Consider the following 24,796-nt stretch of genomic DNA (forward strand, 5'->3'; position numbering starts at 1 on the left):
AAATCTACAGCACATTACAAGCCCCTCTTCCTCCTGCCTCTCCCTCTCTCTCCCCCCTTCCCCCACCTCTACCTCCCCTCTTCACCCCACTCTCTCCCTCCCCTCTTCCCCTCCCCTGTTCCCCACCTCTCTCTCCACTCTTGCCCCTCCTCTCCCATCTTCCCCCTCTCCCCTTCCCACCATCTCTGCTCTTCCCCCCCACTCCCCTCTTCCCCCTCTCTCTCTCCCCTTTTCCCCTGCCTCTCCCCTCTTCCCCTCCCCACATCTTTCCCTCTCCCCTCTTCCCACCATCTCAGTTCCCCCCACTCCCCCTCTTCCCACCATCTCAGTTCCCCCCACTCCCCCCTCTTCCCACCATCTCCGCTCTTCGCCCCACTCCCCCTTCCCACCATCTCCGCTCTTCGCCCCACTCCCCACCATCTCCACTCCTCCCTCTTCCCCCTCTCTCTCCCCTTTTCCCCTGCCTCTCCCCTCTCCATATCTTTCCCTCTCCCCTCCCCCACTCCCCCCTCTACCCACCATCTCCGCTCTTCGCCCCACTCCCCCTTCCCACCATCTCAGCTCTTCCCCCCCACTCCCCCCTCTTCCCACCATCTGCGCTCTTCGCCCCACTCCCCCTTCCCACCATCTCTGCTCTTCGCCCCACTCCCCCCTTCCCACCATCTCCACTCTGCCCCACTCCTCCATCTTCCCCCTCCCCACTATCTCTGCTCTTTGCCCCACTCCCCCTCTCCTCTTTCTCCTCTTCCCACATCTCTCTCCCTTCTTCCCACCTCTCTCCCCTCTTCCCCCTCTCTCTCCCCATATCTTTCCCTCTCCTCTCCCCCCACTACCCACCATCTCCGCTCTTCGCCCCACTCCCCCTTCCCACCATCTCAGCTCTTCCCCCCCACTCCCCCCTCTTCCCACCAACTGCGCTCTTCGCCCCACTCCCCCTTCCCACCATCTCTGCTCCGCCCCACTCCCCCCTTCCCACCATCTCCACTCTGCCCCACTCCTCCATCTTCCCCCTCCCCACTATCTCCACTCTTTGCCCCACTCCCCCTCTCCTCTTTCTCCTCTTCCCACATCTCTCTCCCTTCTTCCCACCCCTCTTCCCCCTCTCTCTCCCCTTTTCCCCTGCCTCTCCCCTCTCCATATCTTTCCCTCTCCCCTCCCTCCACTCCCCCCTCTACCCACCATCTCCGCTCTTCGCCCCACTCCCCCTTCCCACCATCTCAGCTCTTCCCCCCACTCCCCCCTCTTCCCACCATCTGCGCTCCGCCCCACTCCCCCTTCCCACCATCTCTGCACTTCGCCCCACTCCCCCCTTCCCACCATCTCCACTCTGCCCCACTCCTCTATCTTCCCCCCTCCCCACTATCTCCGCTCTTTGCCCCACTCCCCCTCTCCTCTTTCTCCTCTTCCCACATCTCTCTCCCTTCTTCCCACCTCTCTCCCCTCTTCCCCCTCTCTCTCCCCTTTTCCCCTGCCTCTCCCCTCTCCATATCTTTCCCTCTCCCCCCTCTACCCACCATCTCCGCTCTTCGCCCCACTCCCCCTTCCCACCATCTCCGCTCTTTGCCCCACTCCCCCTCTCCTCTTCCCACATCTCTCTCCCTTCTTCCCACCTCTCTCCCCTCTTGCCCCTCTCTCTCCCCTTTGCCTCTCTTTCTCCCCTCTTCCCTCGACTTTCTTCCCCTCTTCCCTCTACCCCCTCTCCCCCTCCCCTCTTCCACCCTCTCCCCTTCCCCCCTCTCCTCTCTTCCTCCCTTCTCCCATTCCCCCTCCCCTTCCCCCTCTCTTTCCCTCCCCTCCTCTTCCCCTGTCTTTCCCCTCCCCCTCCCCACCCCTCTCTTTCCCTCCCCTCCCTACCCCACCCCCTCTCTTTCCCTCCCCTCCCTACCCCACCCCCTCTCTTTCCCTCCCCACTCCCCCTCCCCTCTCCCCGCCTCTCTCTTTCCCTCTCCCCTCTACCCCCTCTCTTTCCCTCCCCTACCTTTCATCCCCTCTTCCCCGTCTCTCTTTCCCTTTCCCCTCTCTTTCCCTCTCCCCATTCCCCCGCCTCTCTCTCTCCTCTGCCTCTCTTTCTCACCCTCTCTCTCCCCCATTCCCCGCCTATCTGCTTCTCCTCTTTCCCTCAAACCCCGCCTTTCTATCTTTCCCTCAAACCCCGCCTTTCTACCTCTCCCTCCCCTTGCCCTGCGGTCGGCGGTCGCACCCAGTTCGCAGCTTGTGCTGTCGGATTTTCCGAAACGGAGGGCGGAGCCCGGGTTCAGAGAGCGGAGTCCGGACTTTGTCAGAGGATCCGGAGAGCGGCTGCTTGTCCGGGAGCGGCCGTTTGTCCGGCTGCCCCGTCGACACCGTGACGGAAGGGAGATTTAAAGACTCGGAGCGCTGCCGGTGAGGGGATCGGCCAGACTCCGGCAGTCTCTGATCGCAGAAGCCCGACTCAGCTCGGAGTCACGCTCACAAAGTGAAACTAAACAAGACCCGGAAGGCCCTCATCTAGCACCGACAGAGGCCGCGGTTCCCCCAGCAGGTGAGCGTAGGCCGAATGGTTATCTCGGTCCGAAACGTTGTACCCGGGTATGGACTGGTGTTTGTTGCGGCTGGGCTAGCCCGGGGCCTGCCGGCCGAACTCCAGTTCCGTCGGACACATGAACAGAATTAAGCCATTCGGCACCTCGGGTTTGTTCCGCCATTTCATCGTTGTTGGTTTATTATCATTTTCGACCCACTCCCCGCCTTTGATGCCCCGATTAATCAAGAACCTGCTTTTGACTTTTAATGGCGGTTCGCAGTCCAATTTAAAGGTGCATTCCCGTCACCAGCTGGACTGGAGTGAGGTGTACAGAGTTCGGAAATGAAACAGAGGGATTTGTAATCTCTAAGGTAGGGACATATTGGGCACAACTTCGTGGGCCGAAGGGCCTTTATTGTGTTGTAGGTTTTCTATGTTTAACTGAAAACTAATAACCTCTAAGAGCCCTGTAGATTGTAAATAATGAAAGACAGATCTCTTCCATAACTTAAAGTTTTTAAAATGAAAACTATCGACCCCAAAGCGAGTAGTGCAGCCTGTATTTGCTTTCTTTCAACCTTGTGTGCGTCACATTGTAAAATAATGTGTTCAACTGTTTCATAGTGATGACAACGCATTCATATCCCAGAGTGATGTATCCAACAGGATACAAGGAATAATTAAGCATAGTATGCCAATTCTAAGTCAAGTCAATATAGTCCTTCCCTTCCTGTCTAACTCCTTCTCCCATCAATCCAAACTTGTGCTTTAGATATACCCAATGACTTGCTTCTTCAGCTGTCTGTGGCAATGAATTCCACAGATTCACCACCCTCTGGCTAAAAAAATTCCTCCTCAACTCTGTTGTAAATGGACATCCATATATTCTGAGGCTGTGCCCTCTACTATAGGAAATATCCTCTTCACTTATACTCATATGAAGTTATGGGGAGGTATATTGATTGTGCTGAAATCAAATGGCCAGTGACCGCGAATCAACGAGTCCGCTAGAGATTGGAGTTCACAGACAGCTTGTCATTGGGTTGGGAGATTGTGAGGATGGATGAGGCTTGTCGGTGGGTTGGGGGATTGTGTATGTGGGTGGATGGATGGGGCTTGTCATTGGGTTGGAGGATTGTGTATGTGGGTGGATGGGGCTTGTCGTTGGGTTGGGGGATTGTGTATGTGGGTGGATGGATGGGGCTTGTTGTTGGGTTGGAGGATTGTGTATGAGGATGGATGAGGCTTGTCGTTGGGTTGGAGGATTGTGTATGAGGATGGATGAGGCTTGTCGTTGGGTTGGAGGATTGTGTATGAGGATGGATGAGGCTTGTCGTTGGGTTCGAGGATTGTGTATGAGGATGGATGGGGCTTGTCGTTGGGTTGGAGGATTGTGTATGAGGATGGATGAGGCTTGTCGTTGGGTTCGAGGATTGTGTATGAGGATGGATGGGGCTTGTCATTGGGTTGGAGGATTGTGTATGAGGATGGATGAGGCTTGTCGTTGGGTTGGGGGATTGTGTATGAGGATGGATGAGGCTTGTCGTTGGGTTCGAGGATTGTGTATGAGGATGGATGAGGCTTGTCGTTGGGTTGGGGGATTGTGTATGTGGGTGGATGGATGGGGCTTGTTGGTTTGGAGGATTGTGTTCAGCGAGGAATGGATGGAGATTATCACTGAGTTGTAGGAATGTATGCATGGATGGATGGAGCTTGTCGTTGGGTTGGAGGAATTTTCTCCCCGTTCAGAAAATAGTCAATATTTTTATTATTTCTTCCAAAGTGCATGACTATACACTTCCCAACACCGTATTCAATCTGCCACTGCTTTGCCCATTCTCCTGTTATGTCTTAAGTCTTTCTGCAGAGTTCCTGATTCCTGTAAAATTACCTGCCCCTCTATTTATTTTTGTTTCGTCCACGGTCTTGGTCACAAAACCATCAATTCTGTCATCCAAATTATTGTTGTATAACATAAAAAGAATGGGTCCCAACACCAATCCCTGCAGAACACCACTCGTCACTGGCAGCCAAGGAGAAAAGGCTCCCTTTATTCCCACTCTTTGCTTTCTGCCAATCAGACTCTGCTTTCTCCATGCTGGAATCTTTTCTGCAATGCCATGGGCTGGTAGCTTGTTAATGGGTGTAATTGGCTTGTAAGACCAGAAGGGCCTGTTACCATTCTGGATCTCTAAATTAAATAAGGATCCTCTGAGTTACGGAATTGTGGATTGGCCAACTCCCACTCCTCTTTCTTACCTCTGAGTTACGGAATTGTGGATTGGCCAACTCCCACTCCTCTTTCTTACCTCTGAGTTACGGAATTGTGGATTGGCCAACTCCCACTCCTCTTTCTTACCTCTGAGTTACGGAATTGTGGATTGGCCACCTCCCACTCCTCTTTCTTACCTCTGAGTTACGGAATTGTGGATTGGCCACCTCCCACTCCTCTTTCTTACCTCTGAGTTACGGAATTGTGGATTGGCCACCTCCCACTCCTCTTTCTTACCTCTGAGTTACGGAATTGTGGATTGGCCACCTCCCACTCCTCTTTCTTACCTCTGAGTTATGGAATTGTGGATTGGCCACCTCCCACTCCTCTTTCTTACCTCTGAGTTACGGAATTGTGGATTGGCCACCTCCCACTCCTCTTTCTTACCTCTGAGTTACGGAATTGTGGATTGGCCACCTCCCACTCCTCTTTCTTACCTCTGAGTTACGGAATTGTGGATTGGCCAACTCCCACTCCTCTTTCTTACCTCTGAGTTACGGAATTGTGGATTGGCCAACTCCCACTCCTCTTTCTTACCTCTGAGTTGCGGAATTGTGGATTGGCCAACTCCCACTCCTCTTTCTTACCTCTGAGTTGCGGAATTGTGGATTGGCCAACTCCCACTCCTCTTTCTTACCTCTGAGTTGCGGAATTGTGGATTGGCCACCTCCCACTCCTCTTTCTTACCTCTGAGTTGCGGAATTGTGGATTGGCCAACTCCCACTCCTCTTTCTTACTTCCTTTTCAAGTTTATTATCATCTGACTGTACATATATAGAACCAAACAAAGCGATGTTCCTGCCGACGACATGGCACACACAGCACATGTATCACACACAGCACATGTATCACACACAGCACATAACAGAATATTACCACAAGCAAGGCAATAGAATATAATTCAAGATGCATGTGGAGCTCAGCACAGGTGAACAGTACACAGCTCGCTGTCCTATTGAGACTTTGTGGTGGCTGGGTATTCATCAGTCTCACAGCCTGGGGTAGAAGCTGTTACCCAGTCCGGCAGTCCTGGTCCTGATGCTCCTGTACCTCCTTCCTGACGGTGGTGGGTCAAAGAGATTGAGGGATGGGTGGTGGGTCAAAGAGATTGTGGGATGGGTGGTGGGTCAGAGAGGTTGTGGGATGGGTGGTGGGTCAAAGAGTTTGTGGGATGGGTGGTGGGTCAAAGAGATTGTGGGATGGGTGGTGGGTCAAAGAGTTTGTGGGATGGGTGGTGGGTCAGAGAGAGATTATGGGATGGGTGGTGGGTCAGAGAGAGTTTGTGGGATGGGTGGTGGGTCAGAGAGAGATTGTGGGATGGGTGGTGGATCAGAGAGAGATTGTGGGGTGGGTGGTGGGTCAGAGAGAGATTGTGGGATGGGTGGTGGGTCAGAGAGAGATTGTGGGATGGGTGGTGGGTCAGAGAGATTGTGGGATGGGTGGTGGGTCAGAGAGAGATTATGGGATGGGTGGTGGGTCAGAGAGGTTGTGGGATGGGTGGTGGATCAGAGAGAGATTGTGGGGTGGGTGGTGGGTCAAAGAGAGATTGTGGGATGGGTGGTGGGTCAGAGAGAGATTGTGGGATGGGTGGTGGGTCAGAGAGGTTGTGGGATGGGTGGTGGGTCAGAGAGAGATTGTGGGATGGGTGGTGGGTCAGAGAGAGATTGTGGGATGGGTGGTGGGTCAGAGAGGTTGTGGGATGGGTGGTGGGTCAGAGAGAGATTGTGGGATGGGTGTTTGGTCACCGAGATTGTGGGATGGGTGGTGGGTCAGAGAGAGATTGTGGGATGGGTGGTGGGTCAGAGAGATTGTGGGATGGGTGGTGGGTCAGAGAGAGATTGTGGGATGGGTGGTGGGTCAGAGAGGTTGTGGGATGGGTGGTGGGTCAGAGAGAGATTGTGGGGTGGGTGGTGGGTCAGAGAGATTGTGGGGTGGGTGGTGGGTCAGAGAGGTTGTGGGATGGGTGGTGGGTCAGAGAGATTGTGGGATGGGTGTTGGGTCAAAGAGATTGTGGGGTGGGTGGTGGGTCAGAGAGAGATTGTGGGGTGGGTGGTGGGTCAGAGAGAGATTGTGGGGTGGGTGGTGGGTCAGAGAGATTGTGGGGTGGGTGGTGGGTCAGAGAGGTTGTGGGATGGGTGGTGGGTCAGAGAGAGATTGTGGGGTGGGTGGTGGGTCAGAGAGGTTGTGGGGTGGGTGGTGGGTCAGAGAGGTTGTGGGATGGGTGGTGGGTCAGAGAGAGATTGTGGGGTGGGTGGTGGGTCAGAGAGAGATTGTGGGATGGGTGGTGGGTCAGAGAGAGATTGTGGGATGGGTGGTGGGTCAGAGAGATTGTGGGGTGGGTGGTGGGTCAGAGAGAGATTGTGGGGTGGGTGGTGGGTCAGAGAGATTGTGGGATGGGTGGTGGGTCAGAGAGGTTGTGGGATGGGTGGTGGGGATCCTCAACAATGCTTTGGGCCCTTTATCTACGACAATCCCTGTAAATGTCCCAAATGGGAGGGAGGGTGATCGCGATGATCCTCGCGGCGTTTTATTACCCACCTCTTGCTCTGTGTTGCAGGAATCCATTGGTTTACTGCTGGTGTGAAGAGACATGGGTAGATGGAAGATGCGCTGGACTCAAATCCTGATTTTCTATGGGATCTACTTCGCCTGTGCCAGTGAGTGATGCCATTTTCTCCAGAGTCTGAAGTCCTCTCTCTCATGGTGGCACAGTAGCGTAGGGTTAATTCAGTCGCTTTATTGCGCTAGTGAGGACTGCTGAGGTTTCAATCCCTACTGCTGTTTGTATGTTCTCCTTGTATTTCCACCAGGTTCTCCGGTTTTCACCCACGTCCCATATGTGTACAGGTTAGGATTAGTGAGTTGTGGACATGCTATGTTGGCACCGGAAGTGTGGTGGCTCTTGCGGACTGTCCGTAGACGGTGGTCGTTTCTTGCAGCTTTCTGGATATGCATCCTTGGTGGTGGGTAGCAGGCGCCAGTGATGCATTGGGCAGTTTTGGCCCCCAGATGTAGAGTCCTCCTGCCCCCTGCACTGCAGGTTCCATGATGCATCCTGTTAGGATGCTTTCTGCTGCTCATCTGTACAATGACATGAGTATAGACGTGCAAAGACCAGCTCTCCTCAGAAAGTAGAGGTGTCGGTGAGCTGTGTAGGCTGTGTTGTGGGACGCTGAGAGGTCGTGTGAGATGTACAGTCTCAGGAGTTTGGAACTGGTCGCCGTTTCCACTGCCGTGCATCGACGTAAAGAGGGATGTGAGAGGTGTCGACAACCACCTCATTTGTCTTGATGACATTGCGGAGGAGGTTCTTTCTGTAAAAACATTCTCCCTGTGAGCTCAGGGGTTTCCTCTATTTCCTCCCACATTCCAGAGATGTATGGGTTAAGAGATTCATGGGTCCCGTGGTTGTAAATGTGTGGCAGGGCTCGTTGGGCAGGAAGTGCCTGTTATGGATTGGAACAATAGGTCGACATTTCGGGCTGAGACCCTTCATCTGGACTTTTATCTAAACTGTGTATCCCAAGATACAGCTGAGTAACAGGCCCTTCTGGCCAAACGAACTTATGCTACCCAATTAAGCTAGTAACCAGTACGTCTTTGGACTGTGGGAGGCAACCGGAGCACCCGGAGGAGACCCATGCGGTCACAGGGAGAGTGTATGAAGCCCTTACAGTCGACTTGTGCCGTAAAGCGTTATGCCGCCCGCTACCCTCCCAAAACCAGCCTTCCTAATTAACTCTCACCCTTTGTGTATCTTTACTCGAGTACCCGTGGGATAACACACCTGCTTCTCTCCTCTCTCCCACTATCAAAGGGGCACAACAGTACAAGGTCACGGGGCCAGCACAGGCCATCATGGCCATGGTTCAAGGCGTGGCTATTCTGGAGTGTCAGCTGATCCCGGAGAACATGCCAGCCGACATGGAGATACGCTGGATGCGCAGCGACTCCCAGGCGAGCACCATCGTCCACCTGTACCGCAACGGCAAGGATGTGGTGGAGGACCAGGACGAGGCTTACCGGGGCCGCACCGAGCTCTTCAAGAACGACTTCCAAAAGGGCAATGTCTCGCTCAGGCTGAGTGGCGTGCGGCTGACCGATGAAGGGGAATACTTGTGTATGGTGGAGTATAAAAGAGTCCCTGAGCAGGCACTTGTTCCACTGAAGGTTTCCAGTAAGTTTCTCGAATACCTTGTCTCTGTCCCAGTCTCTTTCCCGACTTCCTCTCTCCCGAGATCATTCTTGTGAACGTCCTCTGGACCCTCTCCGATGCCAGCACATCGTTTCTCAGATAAGGGGCCCAAAATTGCTCTCAATACTCTGTGTGGTCTGACCAATCCCTTATATATCCCTGCTCTTGTATTTTAGTCCTCTTCAAAGTAAATGGTACTATTCCATTGGCCTTCCTCACCCCCGATTCAACCTGCAAGTTGACCTTTATGGAATCCTGCACGAGGACTCCCAAGTCTCTTTGCATCTGTGATTTGTGAATTTTCTCCCTGTTTAGAAAGTAGTCTATGCCTTTACTCCTTCCACCAAAGTGCGTGATCGTACACATCCTATATCTCTCTCCCCATATCAATCCATCTTGACAACCCTCTTCCTCCCTCCCTGAATCCCCAACCCTCTCTTTCCCCCGTATTAATCCATTCTGGCACCAGGCTCCTGTACCTCCTCTCTGACGGTAACGTGAGAAGAGGGCATGTTCTGGACGGTGAGGGCCCTTAATGACGGATGCCGCCTTTTTGAGTCATTGCCTTTTGAAAGATGGGGTGGCTAGTGGCCTTGACGGAGATGGCTGAGTTGGCAGTTTTTTTCCAACCCTGTGCAGTGGCCCCTCCCTACCAGGCAGTGATACAGAAGTTACAGGCTCATCGTGGGCCCTCGCCACCTCAGCATCCAGGACACCTCCAAAAGGCGATGCCTCAGGGAGGAGATTCAAGATTGTTTAATGGTATTTCCAGTACACAAACATAAAAGAGAATGAAATAATAATTACTCTGGACTCCATGCAGCACAAAATAACACACAATAAGATAAAAAAAACAATAATTAAAAAAAGCAGGAGGTACAGGAGCCTGAAGACACACACTCGATATTTTAGAACCAGATTCTTCTCCTCCACCATCACATTTCTAAAAGGTCCATGGACACTACCTCACTCTTTTGCTATATTTTTTAACATAGATTCTTATTCTAATTGATAGTAATTTTTACGTCTTGCACAGTACTGCTGCGGCAAGACAACAAATTTCACAACGAATGTCAGTGATACTAAAGCTGATTCTGAACTTGATTTGTCTATCCACAGGCATGGGCCTGCAACCTACCATTCGGTTGGAAGGTTACCAAAGCAACGGGATCAAGATCCAGTGCAACTCCTCTGGCTGGTACCCCGAACCCAGTATTCTTTGGACCAGAAGCGGAGGGCAGGAGGTGCAGGCTGTCTTCCAGAAGTCCAAGGCCAAGGATGGCTTCTACCGCATCTCCAGCTCCATGGACGTGATGAGTGACACGACCGATGTCAAGTGCAGGGTGGAGGCCAAAAGCGTAAAGGCACTGACGTCCAGGCTGAAGATCCCAGGTCAGTCCGGGGACTAGGAGCAAACCGGTGGTGGGGAGGAGGCACTGTGAGCATAAACCAGGGGATGTAGTCTGGCTGAATGCAGCTCGCAGGGCTGGAGAGAGGCTGTAGTATCATCACAACCAGTCTCGTGCAGCTCGGTGAATCTGTAGCCCGACAGTTACGGCTTTGTCGCATGTAGCCGGCTGGGGAAAGTTCAAGTTCAATTTATTGTCATTCAGCCATACACGTGTACCGCCAAACGAAACGATGCTCTTCTGGACCAAGGTACACATTACAGTACACGTAACTCACACAAAATAACATTTATTTGTTCTTCATGTACCATGTTGTATGACACGGGTGATCATGGTCTTTCCATGACCATTATTGTTTGTAGCAAACTCTTCTACAGAAGTGGTTTGCCGTTGCCACTTTCTGGGCCGCATCTTTACAAGACGGGTGACCCCAGCCATCATCAATACTCTTCGGAGATTGTCTGCCTGGCGTTAGTGGTCACATAACCAGGACTTGTGATATGCACCGGCTGCCCATACGACTGTCCTCCTCCTGCTCCCGTGCCTGCACGGGACCCTGATCCGGGGACTAAGCAGTTGTTTCACCTTGGCCGGGGTGGCCTGCAGAGTGGCGGAGGGACAGAGCACCTTGCAGCTCCATCTCCTCCCCAAAGTAGTATTACCATGAATAAATTAGCAAATAGTAAGGGTCATTTGCGACACAAGTTAAAAGGTAAACAGTGTAACGCTACTGATGTTTCATAGGTGATGAGACCTGCCTGTGTGGTGGCAGGGAGCCCAGCAGCCTCACAGTCTGGGGAAGGAGCCCAGCTTTAAGAACGTCCTGCCTGATGGTGGGGCCTAAGAGTTTGTTGGACTGATGGGAGGGATCATTGACAATGCTGAGGCCCCAGCACACACAGCGCTGATGATGAAGATGCAATGGGTGGAAGAGAAACCCTGGTGGTCCTCGTAATTTCCGTACCAGACAGTGATGCATCTGGTTAGAGACACTCGCCTAAAGTGAACTCGATGGATGCGGTTCTGAGCTGTGTCAGCTTGATAACATAGAACAGCACAGGCCCTTCGGCCCACAATGCTAGCTGTTTGATAGCTAATTTAACTGGACTGGCACAACATTCTGGGCCGAAAGGCCTGTTTCTGTGCTGTACTGTTCTATGTTTTCTGTTTCATCTACTCTAAGATCAATTTAATCCTTCTTTTGGACATAGCCCTGCAATTTTTCTTTCCTCCTTGTGCCTGAGAGTCTCTTAAACATCCCTGTTGTAGCTCACTCTACCACCCCCCCGGTAGGATGTTCCATGTACTCACCACTCTCCGTGTAAAGGAAAGAACTTCCTCTGATATCCCCCCCCCTCCCGTACTGCTCTCCAATCACCCTGAAATTGTGCTGCCTTGTATTAGCCATTTTCCGGCCTTTGGTTGCCCACTTGTCATCTTCTACCTCTCATCCTCATTGAGTGATAGCTCAGACTATCAGTGAGTGGATGTGGACAGTCCAGGAGGTTACAACGCAACAGGGGCAGGATGCAAAGCTGAGCTGAGAATCCGGAGACGTGTGAATTTGGAAGGTCAAATTTGAAGATGCAGGGTTAATGGCAAGATTTTTAGCAGTCTGGAGGAACAGAGGGATCTTGGTGTCCACGTCCATCAAGTGGATGGGGTGGTTAAGAAGGCGGACGGTGGGTTGGCCTTCATTAGTTGGGGAATCGAGTTCAAGAGCCGTGCGGTAACGTTGCAAAACTCTGGTTAGACCACACGTGGAATACTGTGTTCAGTTCTGTTTGTCTCATTATAGGAGGGATGTGGAAGCTTTAGAGAGGGTGCAGAGAAGATTTACCAGGGTGCTGCCTGGATTAGAGAGGGTGCAGAGAAGATTTACCAGGGTGCTGCCTGGATTAGAGAGGGTGCAGAGGAGATTCACCAGGATGCTGCCTGGATTAGAGAGGGTGCAGAGGAGATTTACCAGGATGCTGTCTGGATTAGAGAGGGTGCAGAGGAGATTCACTAGGATGCTGCCTGGATTAGAGAGGGTGCAGAGGAGATTCACCAGGATGCTGCCTGGATTAGAGAGGGTGCAGAGGAGATTCACCAGGATGCTGCCTGGATTAGAGAGGGTGCAGAGGAGATTCACCAGGATGCTGCCTGGATTAGAGAGGGTGCAGAGGAGATTCACCAGGATGCTGCCTGGATTAGAGAGGGTGCAGAGGAAACTTACCAGGATGCTGCCTGGATTAGAGAGGGTGCAGAGGAGATTTACCAGGATGCTGCCTGGATTAGAGAGGGTGCAGAGGAGATTTACCAGGATGCTGGCTGGATTAGAGAGGGTGCAGAGGAGATTCACCAGGGTGCTGCCTGGATTAGAGAGGGTGCAGAGGAGATTCACCAGGGTGCTGCCTGGATTAGAGAGGGTGCAGAGGAGATTTACCAGGATGCTGCCTGGATTAGAGAGGGTGCAGAGGAGATTTACCAGGATGCTGTCTGGATTAGAGAGGGTGCAGAGGAGATTTACCAGGATGCTGTCTGGATTAGAGAGGGTGCAGAGGAGATTTACCAGGATGCTGCCTGGATTAGAGAGGGTGCAGAGGAGATTTACCAGGATGCTGTCTGGATTAGAGAGGGTGCAGAGGAGATTTACCAGGATGCTGTCTGGATTAGAGAGGGTGCAGAGGAGATTTACCAGGATGCTGTCTGGATTAGAGAGGGTGCAGAGGAGATTTACCAGGATGCTGCCTGGATTAGAGAGGGTGCAGAGGAGATTTCCCAGGATGCTGGCTGGATTAGAGAGGGTGCAGAGGAGATTTACCAGGATGCTGCCTGGATTAGAGAGGGTGCAGAGGAGATTTACCAGGATGCTGCCTGGATTAGAGAGGGTGCAGAGGAGATTTACCAGGATGCTGTCTGGATTAGAGAGGGTGCAGAGGAGATTTACCAGGATGCTGTCTGGATTAGAGAGGGTGCAGAGGAGATTTACCAGGATGCTGCCTGGATTAGAGAGGGTGCAGAGGAGATTTACCAGGATGCTGTCTGGATTAGAGAGGGTGCAGAGGAGATTTACCAGGATGCTGCCTGGATTAGAGAGGGTGCAGAGGAGATTTACCAGGATGCTGGCTGGATTAGAGAGGGTGCAGAGGAGATTTACCAGGATGCTGTCTGGATTAGAGAGGGTGCAGAGGAGATTTACCAGGATGCTGCCTGGATTAGAGAGGGTGCAGAGGAGATTTACCAGGATGCTGTCTGGATTAGAGAGGGTGCAGAGGAGATTGACCAGGATGCTGTCTGGATTAGAGAGGGTGCAGAGGAGATTCACCAGGATGCTGCCTGGATTAGAGAGGGTGCAGAGGAGATTCACCAGGATGCTGCCTGGATTAGAGAGGGTGCAGAGGAGATTTACCAGGATGCTGCCTGGATTAGAGAGAGTGCAGAGGAGATTCACCAGGATGCTGCCTGGATTAGAGAGGGTGCAGAGGAGATTCACCAGGATGCTGTCTGGATTAGAGAGGGTGCAGAGGAGATTGACCAGGATGCTGCCTGGATTGGAGAGGGTGCAGAGGAGATTTACCAGGATGCTGCCTGGATTGGAGAGGGTGCAGAGGAGATTCACCAGGATGCTGCCTGGATTAGAGAGGGTGCAGAGGAGATTCACCAGGATGCTGCCTGGATTAGAGAGGGTGCAGAGGAGATTTACCAGGATGCTGCCTGGATTAGATAGAGTGCAGAGGAGATTCACCAGGATGCTGCCTGGATTAGAGAGGGTGCAGAGGAGATTCACCAGGATGCTGCCTGGATTAGAGAGCATATTTTATGAGGAAAGGTTTCGTGAGCTGGAGCTTTTCTCTTTGGAGCAAAGGAGGATGAGAGGTGACTTGATAGATCAAGTGGACAACTAGTGCTTTTCCTCAGAATAGAAATGGCTAATACAAGGAGGAATAATTTAAAAGTGATTTGAGGAAAATATAGTTGGGCGGGAATGTCACAGGTAGGTTTTTTTTACACGGAGAGTGGTGGGTGCATGGAATGCCCTGCTGGGGGGTGCTGGTGGAGGCAGATACATTAGGAACATTCAAGAGATAAGACCATAAGATATAGGATCAGAAGTAGGCCATTCGGGCCATCGAGTCTGCTCTGCCATTCAATCATGGGCTGATCAAATTCTTCCAGCCACCCCCATTCCCCTGCTTTCTGCCCATACCTTTCGATGCCCTGGCTAATCAAGAACCTATCTATCTCTGCCACTCGTGGCAACAAATTACACAGGTTTACCAGCTTCTGACTAAAGTAGTTTCTCTGCATCTCTGTTCTAAATGGACGTCCTTCAATCGCTCTTGTCCTAGACTCCAGTACCACGAGAAATAACTTTGCCATATCTAATCTGTTCAGGCCTTTTAAAAATCAGAATGTTTCTATGAGATCCCCTCTCATTCTCCTGAACTCTAGGGAATACAGCCCAAGAGCTGCCAGATGTTCCTCATACTGTAACCCTTTCATTCCTGGAATCATTCTCGTGAATCTTCTCTGAGCCCTCTCCAATGTCTTTCTGCTTTCTAAAATATGGAGCCCAAAACTGCACACAATACTCCGTATGATCTCACGAGTGTCTTATAGAGCCTCAACATCACATCCCTGCTCTTATATTCTATACCTCTAGAAATGAATGCCAACGTTGCATTCGCCTTCTTCACAACCGACTCAACTGGGAGGTTAACCTTTAGGGTATCCCGCACAAGGACTCCCAAGTCCCTTTGAATTTCTGCATTTTGAATTTTCTCCCCATCTAAATAATAGTCTGCCTGTTTATTTCTTCCACCAAAGTGTATGATTGTACACTTCAAAACATTGTATTTCATTTGCCACTTCTTTGCCCATTCCCCTAAACTATTTAAGTCTCTCTGCAGGTTCTCTGTTTCCTCAACACTACTCACTCTTCCACCTCGCTTTGTATCGTTGACAAATTTAGCCACAAATCCATTAAACCCGTAGTCCAAATCATTGACATACATCATAAAAAGCAGTGGTCCCAACACCAACCCATGTGGAGCTCAACTGGTAACTGGCAGCCAGCCAGAATAGGGTCCTTTTTTTTTCAGAGCAAGTCAGTGGGATGTGAGGCTGTGCATCAACCGACGGGAGGCAGATTTAGTGAACATGGGGTTGGCCAGTGCAAGGCACTGGGATTTACAGTGTCTCTGAAAGTATTCAGTCCCCTCCTTGGGTGTTTTCATGTTTTATTGTTTTACAACATTGAATCACAGTGGATTTAATTTGGCTCTTTTGATCAACAGAAAAGACTCTTTCGTGTCAAAGTGAAAACAAATTTCTGCATAGTGGTCTAAATTTATTACAATTATTAAACACAAAATTGATTGTATAATTGCTCACCCCCTTCAAGCCAGTATTTAGTAGATACACGTTTGGCAGCAATTACAGCCTTGAGCCTGTGTGGATCAGTCTCTATCAGCTTTGCTTATCTGGACACTGCAATTTTTCCCCATTCTTCTTTACAAAACTGCTCAAGCTCTGTCAGATTGCATGGGGATCATGAGTGAACAGCACTTTTCAAGTTCAGTCACTAATTCTCAATTGGATTGAGGTCTGGACTCTGACTTGGCCACTCCAGGACATTAACTTTGTTGTTTTTAAGCCTTTCCTGTGTAGCTTTGGCTTTACACTTGGGGTGATTGTCTTGCTGGAAAACAAATCTTCTCCTTAGTGACAGTTCCCTTGCAGACTGCATCAGGTTTTCCTCCAGGATCTCCCTGTATTTTGCTGCATTCATTTTACCCTCTACCTTCACAACCCTTCCAGGGCCTGCTGCTGTGAAGCGTCCCCACAGCATGATGCAGCCACCACCATGCTTCACAGTAATGATGGTGCGGTGTTTGGCTTACCACAAACATAGCGTTTAGTCTGATGGCCAAAACATTCAATTTTGATTTCCTCAGACCGTAGAACCTCTTGCCAGCTGACTTCAGAGTCTTCCACATGCCTTCTGGCAAACTCTAGCTGAGATTTCATGTGAGTTTTTTTCAGCAGTGGCTTTCTCTTTGCCACTCTCCCATAAAGCTGTGACTGGTGAAGCACCCGGGCAACAGTTGTTGTATGTGCAGTCTCTCCCATCTCAGCCACTGAAGCTTGTAACGCCTCCAGAGTTGTCATAGGTCTCTTGGTGGTCCCCTTCTTGCATGGTCAGTTAGTTATTGCGGACGGCCTGCTCTGGGCAAATACACAGCTGTGCCATATTCTTTCCACTTTTTGATGATTGACTTAGCTGTACTCCAAGGGATATTTAGTTAATTGGAGATTACTTCTACCCCATTTTCGGTCGGTGTATACAACTTGCATAGAATCTCCAATAAAATATCCTGTCTACTTTCTGATTTTCTTGATTTGAAAGAGGTTAATGCAGACAAACCGTCTGAACAGATTACAGCCTTTTTGACATTATTTTCTTCTATCCAAGATAATGCACTCATTATTGCCATAATTCTGTTGTATACACTGACCAAAAATGGGGTAGAAGTAAGCTTCCTGATACTAGTTTTGCACTGAGGAATGTAGACTGCAATACCTGTGTGGCCAGAGCCAGGGTCTTTTAATCCATCCGTAAATATTACCAGTTTGTTTCTAAAATGTAGGTCTATATATTCTTGTACTATCAGTTTGATTCCACAGTTAGACTTTTTTAAAAGTTGTTGCAGGTTTATATCCAATGTGTTGTAAAGAGCCATGGAGGAACATCGGATAATGGAACTGTAGGGCGATATTCCATCTCGTGTAGGCCATAATTTTGTGCTGCCGCATCCCCGATCCATCCAAAGCTATTGTAATTTGAATTATTATGTTCCCAGCAGTCTTTTAATAGAGCTTTAGCTGGATGTGAGTAGTATTGCCCATGATGTTAACCCAGTAATGTAGCATTAGCTTTATCTATTCTTCTAAATCTTAATGGCATTTCCCCCGTTTCGACTTGAAGAGCTGATACAGGTGATGTTTTGAAGGCACCACTACATATCCTGTGGGCCTGAGCTTGCTCAACATCCAGCATTTTTAAATTACTTTCTGCAGCTGACATGTATGCTACACATCCATAATCCAATGTAGCCCTCATTAGAGCTTGATAAATATTTAATAGCAATACTCTGCTTGTACCCCAATCCTGTCCAGCAAGACACCTCAATAAGTTGTTCTTTTTTATATTTGTTTGTAATTTTCTCAATTTGCTTTTTCCATGTAAGTTTCTCATCAAATAACAAACCGAGGAACCGAATTACCTTTACCTGCTCTAATTTTTGTTCATATAATTTCACGGAAACTGGTTGTGATTTCTTGAGAAACATATCACTTGCGACTGACTTATAGACAATTTGAAACCCCATTTATTTGCCCACTCCTCCACTTTATTTAGCAGTTGGACCTTCCACATACAGGTGTATTTTTACTACAATCAATTGAAACGTCTTGATTGCCCTTGTGATCTCCAATTAACTAAATAGGTGACTTCTAAAACCAATTGGCTACACCAGCGAAGATTTGATGTGTCACATTAAAGGGGTTGAATACTTATGCAATCAATTTTTTTGTGTTTTATATTTGTACTGAATTTAAATCACTTTGTAGAGATCTGTTTTCACTTTGACACGAAAGAGTCTTTTTCTGTTGATCAATATCAAAAATAGCCAAATTAAATCCACTGTGATTCAATGTTGTGAAACAGGAAAACATGAAAATTTCCGGGGGGGTGGGGGGGAGGTGGTGAGTACTTTTTTCATAGGCACTGTTAGCTTATACACACAAACCTAGAGGAATCAAGCCTGTGTCCATGAGCCAGTAGATGTAGATTAGTTCAACGTGGATTGGCCTATCCAATGTAGTGGGATGAGGGTTTGCTGGTCAGGAGTCATGAAGTCTGTAATACTGAGGCTGTTGGTCAGACCACTATTGGGGTATTGTGAGCAGTTTCTGGCCCCTTGTCTAAGAGAAAATGTGCTGGATTAGAGAGGGTCCAGATGAGGTTCATGAGAAAGATTCTGGAAATAAAAGAGTTAACATGATGAGCATTTGGGGTTCTGGGTCTGTACTCACTGGAGTTTAGAAGAATTAGGGGGAATCTCATGGGAACCTAACCAAATATTGAAAGGCCTAGGTAGAGTGGATTGGAGAGGGTGTTTCCTATAGTGGGGGGAGAGCCTGAGGGCACAGCCTCAGAATAGAGGGGCATCCATTTAGAACTGAGATGTGGAGGAATTTCTTCAGCCAGAGGATATCAAATCTGTGGAATTCATTGCCACAGGCGGCTATACTTAAAATGGAGGTTGATAGGTTCTTGATTAACCAGGATGTCAAAGGTTACGGATAAAAGGCAGGAAAATTCAACTGAGAGGGATAAAAAAAAAATTCAGCCATGATGGAATGGTAGGAACAGACACTATTTCACTATGAGATTTGGACTCGCATAGAGATGGCACGCAGAAATGGAGAGGATTTGTGAATGTGGGATTCAATGGGCACATTTCAATGTAACGGGGGCTGTGTGAATGCAGGCACCATGTGCATGAGTTGGCGGACGTACTGAGCGGCTGTGTCAGATTTGAATTTGTGTTCTCTCTCCCCGCCTGTCTCCAGATGAATTCTTCCCACGTGTTTCAAAATTCTTCAGCGTGTTCATGGTGTTCTTCGTCCTTCTGCTCATCGTACTTGTGGCTGCTGGGGCGCTTTACTACAAGAAGCGGACAGACGCGAGTGGTAAGGACCTCTACTGTTGGTCATTTCTCTGTCACTGTTTGAGATGGTGCCATCTTACAGCACGGTAACAGGCCCCACTGGCGCAACGAGCCTGCACACCGCCCAATGACGCTCTTGTGACCAATGAACCTGCCAACTGGTACGTCTTCAGACTGTGGGAGGAAACCGGAGTAACTGCAGGAAACCCACGCAGTCACAGGGAGAACGTACACACACCTCACAGGTAGTGCTGGGAATTGAACCCCAGTCACTGATGCCGTAAATGACATCAGGATTCTGGGACTTAATGCGATAAACATCCAGATTACAAAGTGAGTTTCAGGTTATGAGTTCTGTGGGGAGTTGGGGAACAGTCCATTGTCGGTGGTTGTCCTTGGGAAGGAGGCTGATTGGACAGGGAGGAATGGTGAATGTACCAGTAACGGTGGAGTTACCGTTTGACTATTTTGTTCACAGTAGAGTATCATATTGTGTTACAACAGTAGACTGGTGCACATAAAGACAAGAGATTCTGCAGATGCTGGAAGTTCAGAGTAACAGACACAGAATGTTGGAGGCACCTATGAAGGGGAATAAATAGTTGGTGTTTTGGTCGGGGTCTCTTCCTCAGGATGGGAAAGGAGGGGTGCAGAAGCCAGAATTAAGAAGTGGGGATGGAGAGAGGAGCATCAGTTGACAGGGGATAGGTGAGACCAGGTGAGGGGAAAGGTGGGTGAGAAGGGGAGGGGTATGAAATAAGAAGCTGGGAGGTGAGAGGTGGAAGAGATAAAGGGCTGAAGAAGAAGGAGAGGAGAGTGGACCTTGGGAGAAGGGAAGGAGGAGGGGAACCAGAGGGAGACGATGGCCAGGTGAGGAGAAGAGATGAGGTGGGAAAGGAGCTAGAATGATGAATGGGAAAAAAGAAGAGAGAGGGAGAAATTGATGGAAGTTAGAGAACTCGATGTTCATGCCATCTGGTTGGAGGTGACCCAGGCGGAATGTGAGCTGTTTCTCCCGAGTGTGACCTCATTGTACACAGGCAGATTAAAAGCCTGCCTTACAGTGTCATATCTATGCGCGTGTTGGTATACTGAGAAGTGCAAAGTGTTTACACACCTGTCTGTTCTCTTCCAGAGTTGTACAGACGTCCCACACTTGTTGGTAAGTAATCGTTTTCCTTTGTTTCACGTTCAAGTCCTCTATAAATGGACTGTTCACTATTTACCTGTGCTGTGCACTGCATGCATTTTTGAATTCTATTTTACTAGCTTGTTTATGGTAAGCTGCATTGGGAGCCATTGGGAACGTGTAATAGGAGATGGGATCTTATCCCCTGGCTATAGAAAAACTAAACAAACCTCCAAGAGCCTCTGAAAACCAAGTCCAGCTCCTGGTCTTCATCTGTGGCTTAGCTATTAAACCGGGCAGAACTGATTCTGCTCTCAGGAGAACGAGCAAAGGTGTGTTACTGGCACCTTAACACCAGTCACTTCAGGCAGATGGGGCTCGGCAGCTTATCTAGGACATGGACAACTCTGATCTCAAACCCTCGCTGCCCTGCACCTATAGCCACTCACGGGGAAGTCCTTGGGAGTAAACCCCAAAGGAATAAACCTAGAATTAGGGTCCCTAAGGCAGCTCGGCATTAAACTCCACATTGACTGGCAATTCCTGCCACACTGCTGGTGCCAGATGGTATTGGTCTCTGCTGGTGTGGAGAGAGGGAGCCTGCTGCATGGGCAACAGCTTGTTCTCCGTATCGTACTGCCCTGGATTGTGGGCTTGCTTGCCAGCTGAGAAACAACATCCACAGTCGACCCTGACCAATAGAGGACACAATTAATGGTAGTGTTTTGTTTAATGTGCTGTGTGTGAGTGGTCTGTTCTTTCGTTTGGTTGTATAGATGTACACTCAGATGACAATGAACTTGGCCTTAAATGAACAGAGACCAGACTAGACGATCATATGTTCTCCATATCTTTTCATCTCAATCACTTGTCTGACCTTCTTGATCAGAATCAGTTTTAATATCACTGGCATATGTAGAAATCTGTTGCAACAGTACATTGCAATACATAATAAAAAACACTATAATTCTCAGTAAGAAATATACGTATGAAAAAATTAACTAATGCAAAAAAGAGAGCAGAAGTAGTGAGGTAGTGTTCATGGGTTGATTGTCCATTGATGGCGGTGAGGAAGAACCTGTTCCTAAAACATTCAGGCTCCTCTTCCACCTCCTTGAGAGAGGCATGTCCTGGGTGATGGGGGTCCTCAATGATGGATGCTGCCTTTTTGAAGCAATGCATTTTGAAGGTGTCCTAGATGCTGGGAAGGCTTGTGCCCATGATCGAAATGGCTGACGAGAAAATCTGCAGGTGAAACACACACAGAATGCTGGAGGAACTCAGCAGCTCAAGCAGCATCTAAGGAAAAGAGTACAGTCGACGTTTCGGGCCGAGACCCTTTGGCAGGACTGGAGAAAGAAAAGCTTGAGGAGTAGATTTAAAAGGAGGGGGAGGGATGAAGTAAAGAGCTTGGGAAGTTGATTGGTGAAAGAGACAGAAGGCCACGGAAGAAAGAAAAAAGGAGGGACCACCAGAGGGAGATGATGGACGGGCAAGGAGATAAGGTGAGGGAGGGAAAAGGAATGGAAAATGGAGAAGGGGTTGGGTTGGGAGGCAATACTGGAAGTTCGAGAAATCAATGTTCATGCCATCAGGTTGGAGGCTACCCAAACGGGATATAAGGTGTTGCCCTTCCAACCCAAGTGTGGCCTCATCGCGATAGTGGAGGAGCCCATGGATGGCCGTATGGGATTGGGAAGTGGAATTAAAATGGGTGGCCACTGGGAGATCCTGCTTGTTCAGGCGGATGGAGCATAAATGCTCAGTGAAGTGGTCTCCGAATTTACATGGGGTCTCACCGATATACCAGAGGCCACACCGGGAGCACCGTACACAGTAAATGACCCCAAAAGACTCACGGGTGAAGTGTCGCCTCACCTGGAAGGACTGTTTGGGGCCCTGAACGGTAGTGAGGGAGGAGGTGTAGGGCAGGGGCAGACTTGTTCCGCTTGCAAGGATAAGTGCCAGGAGGGAGATCGGTGGGAAGGGATGGGGGGGGGGGACGAATGGACAAGGGAGTCACGTAAGGAGCAGAATGTAGGGGGCAAGAGGGAAAGATGGTGGTGTGATCCCATTGGAGGTGGCAGAAGTTTCAGAGAATTATGTGCTGGATGCGGAGGCTGGTGGGGTGGTAGGTGAGGACAAGAGGAATCCTATTCGTCGTAGGGTGGTGGAAAGATGGGGTAAGAGTAGACATTTGTGAAATGGAAGAGGTGTGGTTGAGACAGCTTTGATGGAAGCCCCTTTCTTCGTTCTAGAATGAAAAGCCTCGGCCTGAGAGCAGATGCGGTGGAGTCGGAGGAATTGAGAGAAAAATGGGGTGGTGTTTTTACAAGTAGCAGGGTGGGACGAGCTATAGTCCAGGTAGCTGTGAGAGTCTGTGGGTTTGTAATAGACATCGGTGGATAAGCTGTCTCTGGAGATAGAGACAGCGAGATCAAGAAAGGGAAGGGAAGTGTCAGAAATGGACCAGATGAATTTGAGGGCAGGGTGGAAGTTGGTGTCCAGAAAGAAACGGGGAGCAAAAGAGGCCATGAACCAATATGTTGGAACGGGGATAGGGATTAAAATGGTTGCCCACCATATCACTTTGCTTTGTAAAGTACTGTACACAAATGCAATCAGTTGTTGCTAACGGCTTGCTTTTGACACTTCTTTTCTGTTCTTGCAGAACATGAGTCCATAATCAACAAAATAGGTAAGAGGCTGAAGTTCTTCCTGCATCATATCTCACATCTAGAGTTTTCCTCTTGACGTGTAGTCAAGTAGATCTGGTCCAGTACGACCTTGAGCATCATTCAGAGCTCCTAACGTGATACCGTCTTCTCCACTGTTCAGCTTAGTCCAGGCAGACAGATCAGGAAACAGTACGTGCCCTCCAGTCCACATTATTGTGCCAGTCCAAGATTAATCAAACGCTTCTCTTCCACACAACCCTCCATTTTTCTATCAACCATCTGTCTATCTATGTCCCTCATGGTAGCCACCCTCCCTCATGCCACCCTCCCTCCGCTCCCTGTGTAATAAAACAAAAACCTACCGCTGACATTTTCCCCACCCCCATACTTCCCTCCAATCACCTTACAGTAATTCCATTTCCACCCTGGGAAAGAGCCTCTGGCTGTCCACTCTATCTAGGCCTCTTGTCATTCTGTACGCCTCTATCAACCTATCCTCCAGGATGCTCCAGGCCGCATCCGGGTAAATCTCCTCTGTACCCTCTCTAAAGCTTCCACGTCCTTCCTGTAGTGAGGAGGCTTTCCCAGGGAGGAACGAGGGGCCATAAATTTAAGGTGTTTGGAGGAAAGTATGGTGGTGGGGAGCAGCTGATGGGTGTGTGGAACACACTGCCTGGAGTGCTGCTAGAGGCAAGTTCATTAGGAGCATTTAAGAGGCAGACGGGTGAAAGAAAGAGGAGGGTTATTGGGAGGGAAGGGTTAGATTGATCTCGGAGGTCAAAGTTAAAGGGGTGACACAACATGGTAAGCTGGAGGGCTTGTACTGTTCTGTGTACCTCTTTCACCCAGGAACTCCCTTGCCAGCAGCACCTTCACCTAGAACGATTACCTTGTGTCCAGAAGGCACTTCGGTAGCACCTGCTCAAGGGGAAGGCCCAAGTCTTGGGATGACAGCCCGGTTCATTACAGTTGGGGTTAACTTACCATGGGGATCCTCTTGTGGGGCGTATCGAGTTGGAGAAGCTGCTGATGGTTCAGCTTCCTAACAGAAGACACGTGTGTGGGCGGGGGGCAGGGAAGGGCAAGGCCACAATCTCTGTGCTCATTCTAACATCTTCCTCTTTTAATTTCAGAAAAATTGAAAACCCTTGAGGGTGAGTTTTATTGATGAAATAGACATATATCCACTTCTCCTGGGGGGATGTTATCCTGCTGCTGGGGACTCTATCAGCATGTTCCATGGGTCTCTGACTTTAACTGTGTGTTCAGAATCAGAATCGGGCTTAACATCACCCGCACGTGTCGTGAAATTTGTTGTTTTGTGGCAGCAGTACATTGCAATGCATAGTGTTGGTTGTCTGTCGATTTTGCTGATCATAATTGTGTTTGTGCAGCTCCTCTGACGTGTGTTTGGAGGTGACTGTAGAGGCCAAAAGAGTAAGGTGCTCCTTCCCTCCACTAGCCTACAAGTCACCCTGGACAAGGTGTAGCACCCGCTTAGCACCAAGCTGCCTCCACCCTTCACCCCCACCGATCAGGGTGATGTGAAGCCATGGGAGCAGGTGGTGGATGGTCGTATGGGCAGCCGGTGCAGATCACAAGTCCTGGTTATGTGACCACTGACGCCAGGCAGACAATTTCTGAAGAGTATTGATGATGGCTGGGGTCACCCGTCTTGTAAAGACACTGCCCAGAAGGCAATGGCAAAGCATTTCTGTGGAAAAATTTGCCAAGAACAATGATCGCCCATGTCACAGCACATAATGATAATGATGTAGAGGCCAATTCTTGAACAGCAATGCGACAAGGAAATTGTCCTGTTCCTGCTGCTTTCCTCTTCTGTTTATGGTGACATATCAGTTCCCGTCAAAGCAGAGCTGACTGCCCTAG

The 24,796-nt window shown here is 49.6% G+C and overlaps 1 protein-coding gene across 1 annotated transcript in view; it reads left to right on the forward strand.

Moving 5' to 3' along the window:
- Nucleotides 1–2,174: 2,174 nt before the first annotated feature.
- The window catches only part of LOC140719328 (butyrophilin subfamily 3 member A3-like), a 38,377-nt gene continuing 15,755 nt past the window's right edge, over nt 2,175–24,796 (forward strand). The window contains exons 1-8 of the mRNA XM_073033889.1: nt 2,175–2,521; nt 7,333–7,432; nt 8,593–8,952; nt 10,090–10,362; nt 19,002–19,121; nt 20,235–20,261; nt 22,900–22,926; nt 24,040–24,060. Of these exons, the coding sequence (XP_072889990.1) occupies nt 7,366–7,432; nt 8,593–8,952; nt 10,090–10,362; nt 19,002–19,121; nt 20,235–20,261; nt 22,900–22,926; nt 24,040–24,060 (895 nt within the window). The 5' untranslated portion in view covers nt 2,175–2,521; nt 7,333–7,365. The remainder of the gene's footprint in view (nt 2,522–7,332; nt 7,433–8,592; nt 8,953–10,089; nt 10,363–19,001; nt 19,122–20,234; nt 20,262–22,899; nt 22,927–24,039; nt 24,061–24,796) is intronic.

Source organism: Hemitrygon akajei, chromosome 2, assembly GCF_048418815.1.
Source record: "Hemitrygon akajei chromosome 2, sHemAka1.3, whole genome shotgun sequence".
NCBI classification, from domain to species: domain Eukaryota; kingdom Metazoa; phylum Chordata; class Chondrichthyes; order Myliobatiformes; family Dasyatidae; genus Hemitrygon; species Hemitrygon akajei.